Source organism: Apostichopus japonicus, chromosome 9, assembly GCF_037975245.1.
Source record: "Apostichopus japonicus isolate 1M-3 chromosome 9, ASM3797524v1, whole genome shotgun sequence".
NCBI lineage: Eukaryota > Metazoa > Echinodermata > Holothuroidea > Aspidochirotida > Stichopodidae > Apostichopus > Apostichopus japonicus.
This window is the reverse complement of record NC_092569.1, coordinates 24,376,415-24,393,199: the sequence shown is the minus strand read 5'-3', so window position 1 is coordinate 24,393,199 and position 16,785 is coordinate 24,376,415. Positions and strand designations below refer to the sequence as shown.

Genomic DNA, 16,785 nt, shown 5'->3' with positions numbered 1-16,785 from the left:
AGTTGATACATGTGGGATCATCATTCACTTTGAACGTTCCTGAACATTTGAAGTTAGTTGAGAATATTACCGAACTATGAATGAGATTGTCGGCACACAGTGACAACCGAAAACTGCTGATGGTGATTCCGATTAAATAAACACGAATGTACATGGTTCAAATGTTAAAGCACGTTTTATTTAAAAATAAGATAACTTCTCTGAAAGGAGAGAAAATTGGTCCATCAGCACTTCATTAGTTTTAAAGTAGTATATCAACCAATGAAATGATTGATATTTTAAATTTATTCTTACCTACTTTGGTAGATTGTACAATACTGGTCACTTCACTTGGTAACGTGCTACCGCTGTTTGAAGTCGTCGGTCCTTTCGGTTTAAATGGACACGCAAATAAAAAAGAAGTGTATTTATATGTGACAGGTAATTAAAGGCAAGATACATTCTTATGGGTTGTACACACCATACATTCAAAAAATGAGAATTCGTTTTTTTGTTGTGTTCTAGATGACCTAAATATACTAAAGAAGTGGAAGTCGCTCTTATCAGATGGGGGGGGGGGGGGGAGGGTGACTTCATGTCTAACAAAAGTGAATGATTTTACTCTTTCAGAGCTAATTTTACTCAGACCAGCTTATAGTGGTCACCCTGAACACTCTCTAAGATTGAATTCCCATCACTTGTGAATAATATATAATAGGCAATATGTTGGCCCAGCCTTAAATGACTGTTGGCCCAACTGTTCGCCTAGGAGCACCAGCACCTTGGCACAACATTTCGGCAATTAAAGTTGACTATGTTGGCCGAACGGTTTTTGATATTTCAGACCAGCATACAGACGTCTCTTAAGATGACCCGATCCATTAATTGGTATATTCAAAGGATTAGTTTTAAAGTCTAAGAACTAATAAAGTAACTATACTTTCAATCAGGCAGAAGTTCAATTTTTACCTTACTGTTTTGGTAGATTATGCTTAACGTGGACACGGAAATACTAACATTGTATTTAAGCTCGAATGGCACATAAAGACAAGTAACAATCATAGGGGATGTACACACCATAATTCGAGAAATGAGAATTCTTTCTTTGGTGTGTTCAAGATGATCATTACTGACTAAAGAAGTTAAAGTCACTCTTATCAAAGAATGACTTCATGTATATTAATGTCTAACAAGAGTGAGTGGTTTCACTCTATCAGAGCTAACTTTACTCAGAACAGCTTGAAGTGGTCACCCTGAACACTCTTAAAGATTGAATTATCATTACTTGCTTAAATTACGTGTTTAGGAGATCATTTTGTATTACTTTGTATGGTGTTATATTAATTCAGGCGATTCTTGGAACCATTCTGATCATGGATACACAGTTTATATGAACTTGACAATTACTCACCTCTGACAATAAAGTTAACACGCAGATTGACTTCGGGTTCATTGACAGAAATTTGAAATGTGACTTGGTACAATTGTTCATGTTTGCTCTGTACATTCCTGATAAAAACGGATCCATTTTGTAATATGTCGTATTCATTACTTTCTTTACCAGATCCACTTATATATCGGCACTCAATTCTTATAAATGGATCATCGTCAGTGTCAGTGCCAATATACCAATATACGTTGTCTATGCCTTGATCGATGTTGCAGCTAATGATGCCTTCTTTTCCGAGGTAGCCATACTGGGGAGATGCGCAATGATTCTCTGCAAACACTAAGATTTGAAATTTTATATGAGAAATACATTGAAATAGAGTGAGACTACATCGTCAGTGACATCTTGAAATCTCATAATGTACCAATCACAGTTTTAAAATAGATTAGGGTTCCAAGTTAGAAGCGAGGAAAACAGCAACGTTTATTGCAGAGCAATTTAGAAATTCAGTTATATGAAATTAGTAGGCATACCCGACATTGACTGCATTTAGGATGGCATCACAACATGTGAAATTGCACCAAGGATTGAATGTGAGAGAAACCACGGACAGAAGAGGAGAAATGATTCATGAGATCCATATAATCTACTTCTTACCGTTTCCCGCAGCTGCTTAATCTGTTAATAGCTGTTCACATATATCTTAGATATTTCTTCATAAGTCAACGGCTCCGCCGAAGAGAAATGCGAAGAAAATAAATGCAGAACGAAGGCCTTTTTTCTTTTCGCCTCCCCTTTTCTATGGTGACAGGAATGCAAACATGTTCGAACTAAAGGACTCACAATGTGACTGGAAATACAGAGGGTTGCATAGAAGATAAGATCCATCGATGAAAGCAACAGGATGTTGGGCAAAACCCACTGGGCAGTATAGCACAGTACCGGGGGACAAGCTATTCCATTACAACGCCCTTCCAAATGGCCGGGTTGTGTCCCATAGATGTGCTTTGACTCACAAGTAATCTTTAACTCGTTGAACATAATGTCTTGAGTATATTCCATGTAATTTGTAAGCTCCTTAATATTGATTTATACTGTCAACGGGAACGTGGCTACTCGTGTATTCTCATGCCTCAAATCTAAATAAATTATATTTAAAAATTCGTTTTTTCTCTTGACCTACATTCAATTGTTCTAGAACAATTACACGTTAGCCACACATTTTCTAATTCTAGACACACATGTCCAATTTATAGACGCACTTGTTCAAATTATAGACGCACATGCTCAATGTCTAGACGGTATCCGTTGTTTACACTTGGATATTTCTTGGCCGTTCTTTGAATTGGCACTAAATTGATACTTTTGTAGGTGTGTTGTTGTTCGACATATCCCATCATTGTAATTCTGTATCGAGTCTATAAGCTCTGATTTGAATTATCACTATAATAATAAGTTATATTGCTAGCGTTTTACATTCTACATGTGATGCAACTTACTTTACAATTGGTTGAACTTAATCAGTTTTACATCTATATCACATTAATCTGAGGGAAGAAGAATGAGTAAATCTAATGAAATTAATTTGAACTTTTCATCGTTTACTTGGAGTGACGAATCGCAAATTTATAGTCTCCGCAGTCAAAAACTTATTAAACCCCTTTTCAATGCTACTGGGGCAAATGAAAAAAAGTCATATGTAACATATGTACAATGAACTTTTTGTCTGTGAGACGTTTCCTTCAGACTTACCGTGGGATGACTGAATCGAGATAGTAAGTGTAAACACTACACTCCAGACCAAGTATTTCATAAAGCGTTGATTACCCATAGGGTACCTAAAAAGAAATTAAAATCCAAAAGTAAAGTAGGGAATCAGAATTAAAATACATGGAAGCTATTAAGCATTGAGGCCCGCGAGCTGGCTAAATAAAAATCACTGTGGCTGCAAGATTGATTTCATGTCGATTATCAGCATTCTCTCGCAACAGTGCCCTAACAGGAGCAGTGTGCTAGTTCGCATAATTCATAATCTACGTAAAGTGAGAGTGTTTTTTCAATTTTTGGAGCTGCAAAAAAGTCATTTAGCTGCGTATATGCAGTGGCGTAGTTGCAATCTACTTATGGCTTGGGTTGGGGATGGGGAAGGCTGATGAAGTAAAGCAGATGGAACAGCTTATTTCATTAGCGCATACTGCGTTACATGTGTTTTGTAACCTACTGCTACGTCCAGAAATGCATGACACATTAAAAGAGCAGACGAGATTCTTTCCTTCAGTTTGGCAATTTTACTTTCTAATTTCTGTTCCTTTATATGTTGCACTTATATAGACACATTACAATACTGTCATGAAACATCTTCGATAAATATTGGTAACACAGTTCTTTTATATAAATTGGGAGATTTAATCATGTTTTTAATTTAAATTCTCTTCCTCGTTAATGTAGGCTATGTTTGCGACTAAGGCTCTTTACATATGTCGTGGTGTAAGCTTTTAACGTTCTTAACTAAGCCATTTCATCCCTAATCGGGTTTTCATATTCTCCAAAATAGTTCTAGATGATGCAGGCGTCACACTATCCCGAAATTGACACCAGGTGGCCATACGAATATGGAATTTTGAATTTCGCACGAAGATGGCCCGAACTTGATAGCAGCAGTCACACTGTCCCAAACTTGACACCAGATGGCCATACAAATATGGAATTTTGAATTTCGCACGAAGATGGCCCCGAACTTGGTCAACAGCCAATCAACAGCCTAAGCTGCGGAGGTGCTGAGGAGGTGCTGAGGCTGTATGTTCTCATGTTCTCTGGGGTGCATTAAAAGAAGCAATGTTGCTGCCTTCTTTTTCCTGGTTGTCTCATCACCAAAGTATGCTATTCTGCAGAGACTGAATTGTGATTAATTGTGATTGTAGCTTTGGGAGTTACACACGCCTCTACTCTGTAGAGGGGCTTAGAACTGACTGAGTAAGATGCTCTGAGGATGGCCTTTATATGTCCACGTTACCATGACACCTTGGAAACGCTTGAGGTACTCAAATTCGGCTGTCTTTGCCGAAACCGTGTTCCCATCTCGATGTCATCGTACTATAATGCGATGGCTACACGACGGCACTGCTAGGGCTTCACGTAGTCGTGTTGCCTTCCTAAGACAATCGGGCAGCTTCTTGTTTCCTTCGTATTGTCTTCGTGAGGCGAAAAAGCCCGATGGCAACGATTATCACACGAAGTAAAAGCGAAGATGACAGGATTTGACAAGATGCCCTCACGACGGCCTTACGAAGGGCAAAATGGACACACGAATTCAACACGAAAATGGTCTTCTGGCAACTTTTTGGGCATGTCAAAGATTTTGCCACCGCTCACGAAGTTGCTGCCGGAGCCTGAAACACTCCACCAGCGGTCATACGATGGCTCAAGATACCCTCATGAATGGCCGATGTTTTACGATCAGAGCCAAATTTGAACATTTCCTTTAACGTGTGTCCAATATTCCTATCATATTGTTTTTAAATTTTATTATTGCCATCTTTAATGAGGTTAGTCCTGCTCAGAGGAGCCATCAATAAATAATACATATACAATAATATGCAGGAGAAAACGGTAAACAGCCAAACGCACAAAAAGGACGGCAAAACTATAAACAAACAAATATCAGATATCTAAACAAAATATATAAGTTTTCATATTGCGTTTTAAAATATTAACATTTGGCAAGCATTTCAAATTTGTGAGAAGACTGTTCCACGACCTGCCTGTAAATCTAAAGGACTCTTTCTATTCCCAGATCTTACTGGAGCTAGTAAAATATTATTAGAGCAGGTATATCTAGTTTTGCACCTCTCAGTAGAATTGGATTATCAGTAAGGTAATCTGGGGCCAGGCCGTGGACACATCTACACATAAGAATATTCCTGAAATATAATGCACGTTGACTGACATTTAGTCACTTCAATTCAGTTAAATACTTGTAGTATGTACATCCTGAAGCCCACATCCAAGGACTAATCTAGCTGCACAATTTTGAAGAACATGAACCCGGTCAAACAATTTGTTCGTCGCCGTAGTCCATACGACTGAACAATAATCAATATGGGGTACAATTAGAGCGTTGTACGGAGTATTGCGTGTATGCTGGTCAACACACCAACAACGTCTTTGAGAATACCCAGTTCTGTGATATTTTTGACTAGGTCTAGGCTCGTCATTGCATTGGCTATGCAATTTTGTACTGTAGGGACCTTGGCTAGACTAGCTTTATTACCTACACAATCAAAGAAATATAGGAATGTAAGTTGTCATGCACCCATAACGTGGGCTGGCTTATACTTGTATTAAAGAATAATACAGTAGTCTAAAAACCAAGTGATACAAACTTATCCCACAACAACTATGCATAAACCTGATTGCCAATACATTGGCTACCTTTAGCGTGTGTCTTTATCGTGTCAGTTATTGAACAACTTTGATAATATTTAAAAAAGCTCTTGTGCATGACAGCAGCACAGTTTAACTTCGATAGGCTTACCAATAGTATGACACGGAACGAATCATGGCAGGCTGGCGGAAGGTGTTTTTCTCTCAATATGCCGTTAGTTCTGAGGTTCAATGTCTCTTCTTGGCAATCCAGTCTTCTTCAGCAAAGTTCCTCTGTATTCTCCAAGTCTGGTCACGAATAATAAAAAAGATACTGTTGTACGGTTCGATCATGTTATGCCTTTATCCAGAGCTTCTCTTGATCATATTTGTCTGGTTGACAAGCAACATGTTTTCAAATCATAATAAAAATGGTTGGATAATAGCTTATGGTACTATATACAGTGTCCAAAAAATATGTTATCAAATAGTAGGTTCAACTAGGCTGCCACCATTTTGTGGTGTGATCTCAGATTTCCCACACTAGGTAACATGGAGGTATTCCTCTTATGAAGGAAAAAAAGGGAAACATTTCACCACCTTTAGAGGTAACTTTAGGTTACCCCAAAAAGTAGTGGCAACATAAGTTGCATCCGTAAAAGCAGCGTAAACTCTACCTTACCCTATAGTGAGGGAAACTTCAGATTTCCCCTAAAACACAGCTATTAATTACACCAACATGAAGGAATTTATTTTCCTTCTATTGTTTGGAAACGTAGTTTATTGCCAACAACTGTTCAAACAAAACTTCATGAATTTTAAATACAAAATGCTGACATAAATCTGAGAGTGGAGCCTGGCATTGGATAGAACGATATATTTTATTCACAGTGAAGAATTTTCTTAATTGCACGGGTAAAATGCCCAAACATAACAAGACTTAAAAAATGGGGTGGGGGGGGTGGGTTGGGGCATGAGCTAATTGCTCACTATTTGGCCCCCAAATAAAAGTTGACCATAGCTGTACTCTCAAAGACGAGTTTAATAATAGACCTACACATCTCCCTAATTGGGTGGGGCTCAACCATCCATGCTTCTGGGATGAGACTGAGGCTCGCATAAAGTTCAGGGGGATAAATCATTTCTTTTTCTTAAACAGTTGCAAAGAAAACACAATTTTCATGTAAGTACATTGTACATTGTTCACTGTACATTGAAAAACAAGCAAAAACAAATTGCAATAAGGTTGGGGTAACCCACCATGCTTAAATAATATTGAATAATAAAACTAATATGTAAACATTTTTAACCCCTAAATTGCAGAGATAAAATGCACGGGGACAAACTAAACATAACAAGACATTAACAAATGGGGGGGGGGGGGGTAATCAAACTAACATGTAAATATTTTTAAACCCTTAAATTGCAGAGATAAAATGCATGGGGACAACCTAAACATAACAAGACATTACAAAATGGGGGGGGGGATACTAACACTAACATGTGAACAATTTTAAACCCCTAAATTTCAGAGATAAAATGCATGGGAACAGCCTAAACATAACAAGGCATTAAACAATAATGAAATTGCAATAAGGGAGAGGAGCCCACCATGCTTCACCGTGCTTCAATAATACTGAATAATATAACAAACATGCAAAATAAATTGTAAACATATAGCCAACATATGAGAATGGTGCTAAGTAAACAAATAGAGTAGGCAACCACTATCAATGCTGGATTTTGGTACGTCCTCAAAGGTCAATAAATGTGTCGTATCACTTTCTCATTTTTGTCAAGAAGGGAAAAAGCATTGCTTTTTGCCTTTCAGTCACTGGTGACAATCATTAACCCAACACTGTCTTACCATTACTGTTTGTAAGGAGTTTTGACAGAATAAACTGCAAGTAACTATTTAATTACCATTAAAGATTTAATTAATAAAGTTAAATAAATATTGAACAGTAATAATAACAAATGGAAACGTTTCTGTTAGCATTACACCATCATATGACATAGTGGTACGTGTAATACAAATACTGTGGGCTCCCATAACCAACACTGGATATATGGTTTGTCCTCAAAAGGATAGTAAATTTTACTTTCTTATTTTCTCATCAAAGGAAATTATCTTTCGTGGTGTTTTCTGTCTGTCTGTTATAACCATAAGGGAATTTATGGATGAAGGTGTCGGTGTCTCTGGCTTCTTCAGGGAATTCTAGGTTACAAGCATAATAAACCCCAAAGAGGCAACTACAGCCTTTACTACCGAATGAGTATCCATGGGGTTTTGCTGTTCTTCAATTATATAACAGGTTTTGAGACTTGTTACTCTACCAACAATAGCCACGTAAGGGTTCGATACAGAGGCTTCAACAATATCATCTCTAGGGCAATCTTCCTATGAAAAGGAAAGAGTATGTTGATTATGTAATCAATGACTAACTTATAGGTTACTCAATGTAGGATGACATTATTTTACTACGACTATGCTACTGGTAGTACTGATCTTAAATTGCTTTACCAAATCAGTCTGGTTTTCAAGCATCTGGGGCAGTATAATAAGTGCTGCAATTGGAGGATTAAAGTTGCTGTTCTCTCTTCTTTGTAGAAAAGTAAAGTCCATTCTTTTACTAATAATCTGAACATCTGGTACACTGAAAACTTAAATTGGTTCACCGACTAACATAACGTTAGTCCATCTGGTGCCTCTCCCGACTAACATAGCCTTAGTCAGTTGCTATACCGACTAATTTATTCCTTAGTCAGTTGGATTTCTTAGTCGGTCATCTTAGTCCGTCAGCTTAGTCGATCAACAATTTCTTAGTCGGTAAATGTATATTAGTCAGTTACATTAGTTGGTGACATTAGTCGTTCTTTACCGACTAATTTATATGAGCCACCGACTAGTTTGTAGCAGGTTTTACATTAGTCAGGATGGTGCCTCTCCCGACTAACCTTTCTTAGTCGGTATCGACTGACTAGTTGCACTGACTAGAATCACTGAAAGAATTAAACCCGACTAGTTTCACTGACTAGCATCACTGAAAGAAAAGAGAGCAGAAGAAACACAAATAATGTGTACGTTGGCAGTATTTATTTCTGATAAAACTTCTGATGTCTACAAAGGCTGACTTTCGACAGATAGAGAAGAAATCACTGTAAACAAAAATCTGAAAATATGATTTTATTCCAACGAAGTTAAGACAAGTTAATGGATCAAACATGAATCGCAAAAGTATAGCACTGCACAATAATGCAAAGTTGAATCTTGGGCAAGGGTTCCTCATGAATTTCGTTTTAAAGTGGTACCTCAAATCGACACCAGTTAAGTCTTCACGAACAAAGAGTGTTTCTCTTAACTACAAATGGCCTCCCACTTGTCTTCAGGAAGCCAAAATCTGCACCATTATTGACCTGTGAACAGAAAATATGATATACGTGTAAGCACAGATACAGATATAGCACATGATAACTCACATTATCATAAACATACATTTACATTAAAATTTTATAACATATTGGGAGGTATACATTTAAATCTAGGTCCCTCAAATTATAAGCCAGGAATAGCAGCTTTACCAAATAATTATTAGCTTTGCACAGCATAACACCAAGTTATTTTTCAAAGCTTAATAATTATGTTAATCATGTTAATAATGATCCCAATAGACCGGGAGCCCAGAGGGTTTGGTAAGCTGGGAAGGTAACCAATTGCCTTGTACATCACAATGTTCACAGTGCATTCCTGTATATGAAACCAGACGACTGGCAAACCGACTGTGGTGGGTGTGGCTGGGAGAGCAATTTTAAAGTCACTTGACAGCTAACCTAGATCAGTTTTCATGGTAACACATCAAAGTAAGTACAATGTGTCAGGTATGGCCCCAAGAGCAACAAATGGCCATCGCCAGTAATTATTGGTGGTGGGATACCCCTGCCAGTGATCTATAATTGACCCCTCAAGGCTGACCTACAGTACTGTACGATTGAAGGTCTAGCCTTGCTTATTCAATATCACAAAGCCTACCCATTTAGATTCACATGGGAAATTACAGGAAATCTTTACCAAATGAGTGTAGACTTCAAATAAACTATTGAGACTTATAGTTCCAGCATTTGTTTGGGAATAAATTAGAAGATTATGTGCCACTGTTCAATCTAGCACAATACACACATAACGCATTGTTAATTGGTGTTTAGAATGCACACTTTAGTGTTGAGAATGCACTGCAGTACCCAGTAGAAGCCTATAGGCTACTCACTGTCATTGCACTTGTGTATTGCTAAACGCCAGCGTGACAACGGTAGCGTTACACTAACCATAATACAGTACTAGTGCCAGTGGCCTAACAATTAACTTTAATTTTACCTTCAAGTTAAAGGAATAACAGGTAGGCCGATGATGGCAGTTAATACCTCCATTCTTCTAAAGACCTTCTTGGACGATTTACGGTTGAAAGTTGCTTAGAGTGATCGTATGAAACTATGCCAAGTCCAGCAAGCTGCCTCTCGGGTTCCAAATTGAAGTGAATCGAAGTGGGTTAAAATACATTAGACCATCGACACCGACTAAGCTACGATTATGGCGTAAATCGGGTGTCCGTATCGTTCTTAGTCCATGGGTTAAAATACCTTAGTCCGTCACCACCGACTAAGCTGCGATTATATTTTCCTTAGTCAGTGTAAACTGACTAAGAAGCAGCGATGAAACGAAGATTTTTGCTAGTCCGTGTGCATTGACTGACGTTACAGACTAATTTAACGTTAGTCCGTGGCAATATTGACTAGTTTATTTTTTCAGTGTACTACTTTCTAGTATTCTTTCTTCATATCTTCTTGTTGTTTTGCAAATGTAACATAATCCTCCCCATCTGGTATCACAAGGTTCCAGTTAGTTTTCCCTCTCTTGTCTGGAAATAAATACAAGAGACAACGATTAAGCATATAGTGACATGTGAGTAAGCAATATTTAAAAGTGTTCTGCCCCCTGGAAATAAGCTGCATAGACATCTTACATTATGAATACCCAAAAAGGCTTATGGAAAAGGGTTGGAAGACCAGATAACTCTCAGTAATTTTTATTTTTACGATATTGCTAGGAATTTTTGTGGGCTAACGTATTTCTACAGAATCACTATGATGTAAGCAAAATATGTAAACACTTTTCAGACCTGCCCTCCACCAAACTCAACTTTCTAGTCTGAACACCAATGGTGTAGTGGCTCATATGCTAAGTGCTCTTGATCTACAAAACATGAACCTCTGAGCACACATTACCAAAACGACTAAATGAACATTACCCATGGATCATGATACAAATGTATGGACAATACGTAACTACTTCTGCGAGAGAATAAGCATTTTACATCATGTAAGATTAACAGCTGAAAGGTTTTGTTCAAGAATCCTCTGACCCTCTGAAAAAAAAAGCCAGTCACATCCACTACTGAATGATACACTGTGTCCATGTTGCATCAAATTTCTGCATATGGGAGCGACCCTGGGAGAAGGCTGGTAGTGACTTTTAAACACCATAACCCCAATAGGCCTACTTAAACAAGACCCATGAGTAAATGTGAACACTCTCTTTTGCATTTTTCATGAAGGTGAAGGTAATGATTTGTTTGTGCATGTAATTTTTTATAAATGCAAGCACATGTGCATGTTATTTTTATTATCGTAATTCGAACATTGGTCCAACTACTGTGCTGATATTATGCAGTGGAAGTTGTCTAGGCTTTTGTACAGGGAACTATGAATTTGCTATGTGTTACATTTATTATATGCGATAGAATAATTCAACTCGTCTAACAATTTTCCGCTATATACATTTAGTTACATATATGCCTAGGCCTATGGGCTAGCCTTCGACAGTACGAGCGTCTCAGTACTTAAGATAGGCCGACAAGGGAAAAGCGTGGCCTCTTTCGTGTTTTAAAAAGAGTGTAACTGTGGTAGGTTTTGAATAACACATCCGCTAACTGACTAACGAATCCTGTCCGTTATTCCATTCTTATAAATAATGTGAAATAACATACTTATTCTTTACAAAATGTGCTGAACTTTTTTCATCAAGACGGCTGTGTCTTGGCGTGGCCAGAAGTACGAATTTCGTGGTTTTGCATGTGACGTGTAAACAAGTAAACGCTTCTCATTGGCTAAGTTGAACGATCTCATTGGTTAACAAATAACCACCGCAGAGGCAAAACTTTCTCCATTAAATACAATTAAAGAAAACCCTTTTCGCGGGAAAAGTTTACTATGCTCAGGTCGTGAGGCCATCCTGTCACCAAAATTGGTGTAACGTTTCATCGCATTTTTACAGTGTACCTATGATGATATTTCTATTCTTTACAGTCCTACATAACTAAAGGACGTAAAGTATTTAAGTACATTACATTAAATAGCTAAATCAATCACAAGAAAAAGAAATCGGACAGATTTTAAGAACTTTACAAGTTTAAGGCTCTGTAATGCAAAGTGTAGTCATCAATGAGCAATGTATGGCTCGTAAGTTGTTCCTTCTACCCCACACAATATAGATTTATCAAAACTCATTATTTACACACCACGAAGAGCAAATTAAATCTCAGCACCCGCTATTTGCTATCTTCGACTTACAGTGTCTACCAACACTTACAGTCTATCAACACCCTCATATGGTCGCCAAGGGTTACTTAATGACACCCATTGACAAAATACGTATCAAAAGGTAAGTTTGTCAATTTGAGATATGCAAACAATACAGTTTTTCCATGGGAGTTGCTTTATAATACTTTGTAGGCCTAGGGCGTTGACACATAATGTCATTTCGACGCAATCAATTAACCTACACTATAGCATGTTTTATAAATATCCTTATTACTCAATCAAAACATGTTCTTCGTAACTAAATAGGAAGAGCAGGGTAACATTAGATGGCATTCAACATCGTTTACATTGTATTGCAAACATGATATTTAAGGTTATAACATGAGTCTTTTGCTTCCTAATGGAGCTTTTGTATTAGATTTGAGGAGCTCATGTAAATTATAAACAATAACTATTACCATACATTAAGCAGACTTTACTTTAAAGACAATATAATGATTATTCCCTCTCCTTTGTTCTCAGACAATTGTCCAATTATTTATGGTACATTGCCTGCATACTGTATGGCAGGGTTTCCCTAACTTTATCCCACACAAACCCCTTGTGAATGTCAGAGTTGTCCGCACGTCACGACACAATCTGAGCTATTATTATACTATATTACGAATAACAGTGCTTCGTAAAAGGTCACGTTCATAGTGTAATATTGTAATGATAAGAAACAAGAGATGAACAAATATTTATTTGGAAACTTCAAGATCAGATCAGCACTTTATCTTCACGACGTATAATGTCATGCGTACACCAACTTCACCAAAGTCATTCGGCCTGTGTGTATTTATCACATGCACGGTACGGTACTACAATGGTAACATATGCTTGTGGAACGCGAAAAGAGCTTGTCGATAGGTACGACTTGTGTACATTAGTAAATTATATGATATATCAGATTTTAGTTCAACAAAAAGTACTCGTAACAAATTATATAGCAAAAAGTGCGGGGCAGGACAGACTAAAGAGGAATATTTAAAAAATATTGACCTTATGTTACCGGTCATAACCTGGCCTCGGAGTGGGAGGACAACAATACAAATTACAGGCCGACTATCATAAACATATATTCAAAAACGTTGGAATGTTTAGTGCAAGATATCGTTGGCAAGTGATTTTTTTGTGAATTTTGTTGATATTTTGGTCGTAACAATAGGTAACACCGCATTTAGTTTTAACGACGGAACCATATGTTTCGCCGTTAGTATGTACTCTGTGTACATGTTGACAAATACCTAAATTTGCGTAAAACGCTGACCTGTATGGTAATCTATATGTTATACGCTAACTTCGATGAAAAAGAAACATTCTGTTTACATCATTTCTGTTAGAAGTACTTATGAGGCAGTTTCTCCTATTAATACTGTTAAGGACGAAGTGTTAAACATACATTATTATCATTAGTATAATGATAATATTCAACAACAATGAACAACAAAAGTTAAATAACGTCAAATGAAAAGTAAATTAAAATCTCAGTTGTTTACTTTGAGACTGACTTTATCGTTTTGAATATCAAAGTAGATGGTTACGTATTAAAGGTCATGTTTGAAGTTTGATATGATGAACAACTATTTAAAAATGAACTCCACAGCGAAAAAAAAATGATAAAATTCTCCATTTTAACGAAGGTTTTCATGACACAAGTACCTACAACATTGGACCTTCCCTAACGAAATTGGAATGATATCGATCGAGTTTTTTAAAAGGTTTTAAATATGGTAGCTAACATTATACAGTTTAGTTTCGAATGAAGTTTACCATGCTAATCACATATTTAATAGCAATGTGAATTTTGAAAGTCAATAAACCTTGGATGAACATGATAGCTCAATCTTACCTTTTGAGACCTAAATTAGACAAACACTCACAAAACGAAATGTAAAAAAGCAAGACAAAATAAAGACAAAATAAAGACGTAAGACAAATCAGGTAAAACTAGTACACAGGTTATTACGGGATGAACGGGACTGTTGTCTTGAATAGTTCCTACTTTGACTGCGATATCGTACGTTGGTTGCTTAGTGAGGCGACCTTATTTGTTAGCCTGGAGGGTAACTTGGATACCATATTGCGTAAGTCGTCTGTTTCGAACGGAGATGTGATTGCAGTTGCGACTGGAAGGGTAACGGTTGGTATAGCTGACATGGCTGGTCAACTACCATAATCTTGTCGGATATGGCCGCAGGGCCATCTATGTCGAATGTTGTACTCTCAGTGTGATAGGATGATTACACAATGAACCTCAGTTAACGCGTAGTAACTAAGTAGTCTATAATTCATAGAAGCGATCCTATCTTCAGTAAACATAAGCTAAGTCGTGAACATTATATAAGCATTCTCCTCAAAATATTGATCTGAAGGTTTCCTTAACATCCTGTCCGTTAAGACTGAGGAATAAAATAAGCCCATGTAAAGATAAATATAATGTAGTATGAAGCTAACCTTAATGTAATATGACTAAGCCATGACGGAAGGGCGTAGCGCTCAACTTAGCAGCGTGTCGAGTACTGTCTCTGGGCCTTGACAAACGACGTGTTTTGCTAATCATATAATAAATACTAGTTGAATAATAGTTGCTAGATACATGTTGATTAATATATCTCGACAAATAACAGTCCTATATAACTAAAAGAGTTTAAGTATTTAAGTACATTTCATTGTACAGCTACAGCCATCACAAGAAAAAGAAATCGGACAGATTTAAAGTACTTACCAAGTGTAATGCTCTGAAATGCAAGTGTAGTCAATAATGGACAATGTATGGGCACGCCGAATTATGCCTTACACCGAAACATTATAGCTTTATCAAAACTGAATATTTAAACAAACCGAAAGAGCAAATGAAATCTCAGCCTTTGCTATTTGCTTTTCTCGACTTACAGTGTATAACAACACTATCATAGGGTCACGAGAGGTAATCCATTAAGGATACCCATTACAGATATATATAAGTACCAAAGGGTATGTTTGTCAAGTTTGATAAAAATTACAAACAAAACGCATCGATGATATTACAGCGATTCCATGGGAGTTTTATGTTTTATTTAATAGTTTGTATAGGGCGATGACATATAGTGTAATTTCTACACATTCTTTTATCCTATACTAGTAAAGTAAAAGCATGCATGTTCTATCAAGTATTTCCATATAATGTCACTCTTTGCAGGTAAAATAAATGGTCACGCTGTTATACGATTTTCATCAATATGACTCTGCATACAATGAATCACATTATATTCATCTCGAAAGAGGTGTTTTTAGGCAAATAATGAAGACTCGCATCTCTCTCTATCTTTATCTCTCTTCCATCTTGGAACAATTTTTATCTGCCTAAGGCTGAGTTATCAAAAACTCTCAGAGACATTTCGGGCTTCATGGCATAATGTGGCATTTTCAACTGTGACAATGGACCCCAATACGTCAGTGAAAATTTTGCCATATTCGCCAATAAACGGCGTTGTATGACCTATGACAGAAGAGATGTAGATTGCGAATACTATCACTACTTAAATACAATCTCTCAATTTTACACAACTATTGGGAAACGGACAATTCATTTTATCCATTGATATAACCACTAACTAAGATCGTCACCGAAACTGAGAGCTACATTCTAAAACTCGACGATACTGAGTGGAGGATGCGACTGATTGATTACACCTGCACATGTTCAAGTTATAATACCTACATGCTTGCGATATAAAGTCTTTATCACTTTTAAAATATGACAAAAACAATTCCATGTAAACGTACCGCCCAGCCTCCTCCACCAACGTCGTTGTTGCACAAAACATGAAATGATTCTTCAAATCCAGCTGGCTTCATAATGTACATACTCCGCTAACATGAACACCTGAATATTAAATTTGGTATATATCATTTTCTGTGTTAGATTATGGTGCATTCATTTGTGTGTTTAATATTATAAGACATGTCATGTAAGGAATGATACAACTAAATAATGCGACAGTTATCCTCGTTTCCATGCCTTACATTGTGTATGAAAATCCCCCCGTGGATACAACGTTTGGAAAGGTTGTCTATATTCTAAAACAATTGCCAAAAGTAATTAAATTGCCTTGCTTGCAGTATTATTGATCAAATTAAGTCAATTGGTTTATGTATCTTTTGAAAATTTTCCGTATTAATCTTGTAAATATTCCACATTGCCACATCAGGTGTGCGAAAATCCAAGTCGTCTATGCTTCATGTTACTATACCAGCAAGAGTGGAAGTTTAGCAGTTATCATTGCAATAACTCACTCCGGTCTCGTAATTTCAGAGGAGGGTACAAGACTTCTAAAGACTTCTTAAGACTTAAGACTTAAGAGTGATAAGATTGTTTGAAGGTAATTGTTCATTTTCAAGAAGGTCATTCTGAAATGAGATTTGATTTCTTTATTGAC

At 36.9% G+C, this 16,785-nt stretch overlaps 1 protein-coding gene across 1 annotated transcript; it reads right to left on the bottom strand.

The window, feature by feature from the left end:
- Window positions 1-226: 226 nt before the first annotated feature.
- On the bottom strand, window positions 227-15,249 carry LOC139973276 (uncharacterized). The gene is made up of 5 exons (XM_071979841.1): window positions 15,093-15,249; window positions 5,904-6,040; window positions 3,122-3,207; window positions 1,391-1,708; window positions 227-366 (listed from the first exon to the last, which is right to left on the bottom strand). The coding sequence occupies exons 2-5, from the start codon at window positions 5,927-5,929 to the stop codon at window positions 242-244; spliced, it is 555 nt and encodes a 184-aa protein (XP_071835942.1). The 5' UTR covers window positions 5,930-6,040; window positions 15,093-15,249; the 3' UTR covers window positions 227-241.
- Between the last annotated feature and the right edge of the window lie 1,536 nt (window positions 15,250-16,785).

Bases quoted from the DNA above. Each gene is read 5' to 3' on its own strand.
- LOC139973276 (XM_071979841.1), bottom strand. From the start codon at position 5,929: ATGATTCGTTCCGTGTCATACTATTG. The intron at 1,709-3,121 runs GTAAGTCTGAAG...TTCAAATCTTAG, and splicing joins CTCGATTCAGTCATCCCACG to TGTTTGCAGAGAATCATTGC. The intron at 367-1,390 runs GTGAGTAATTGT...TTAAACCGAAAG, and splicing joins TGTTAACTTTATTGTCAGAG to GACCGACGACTTCAAACAGC.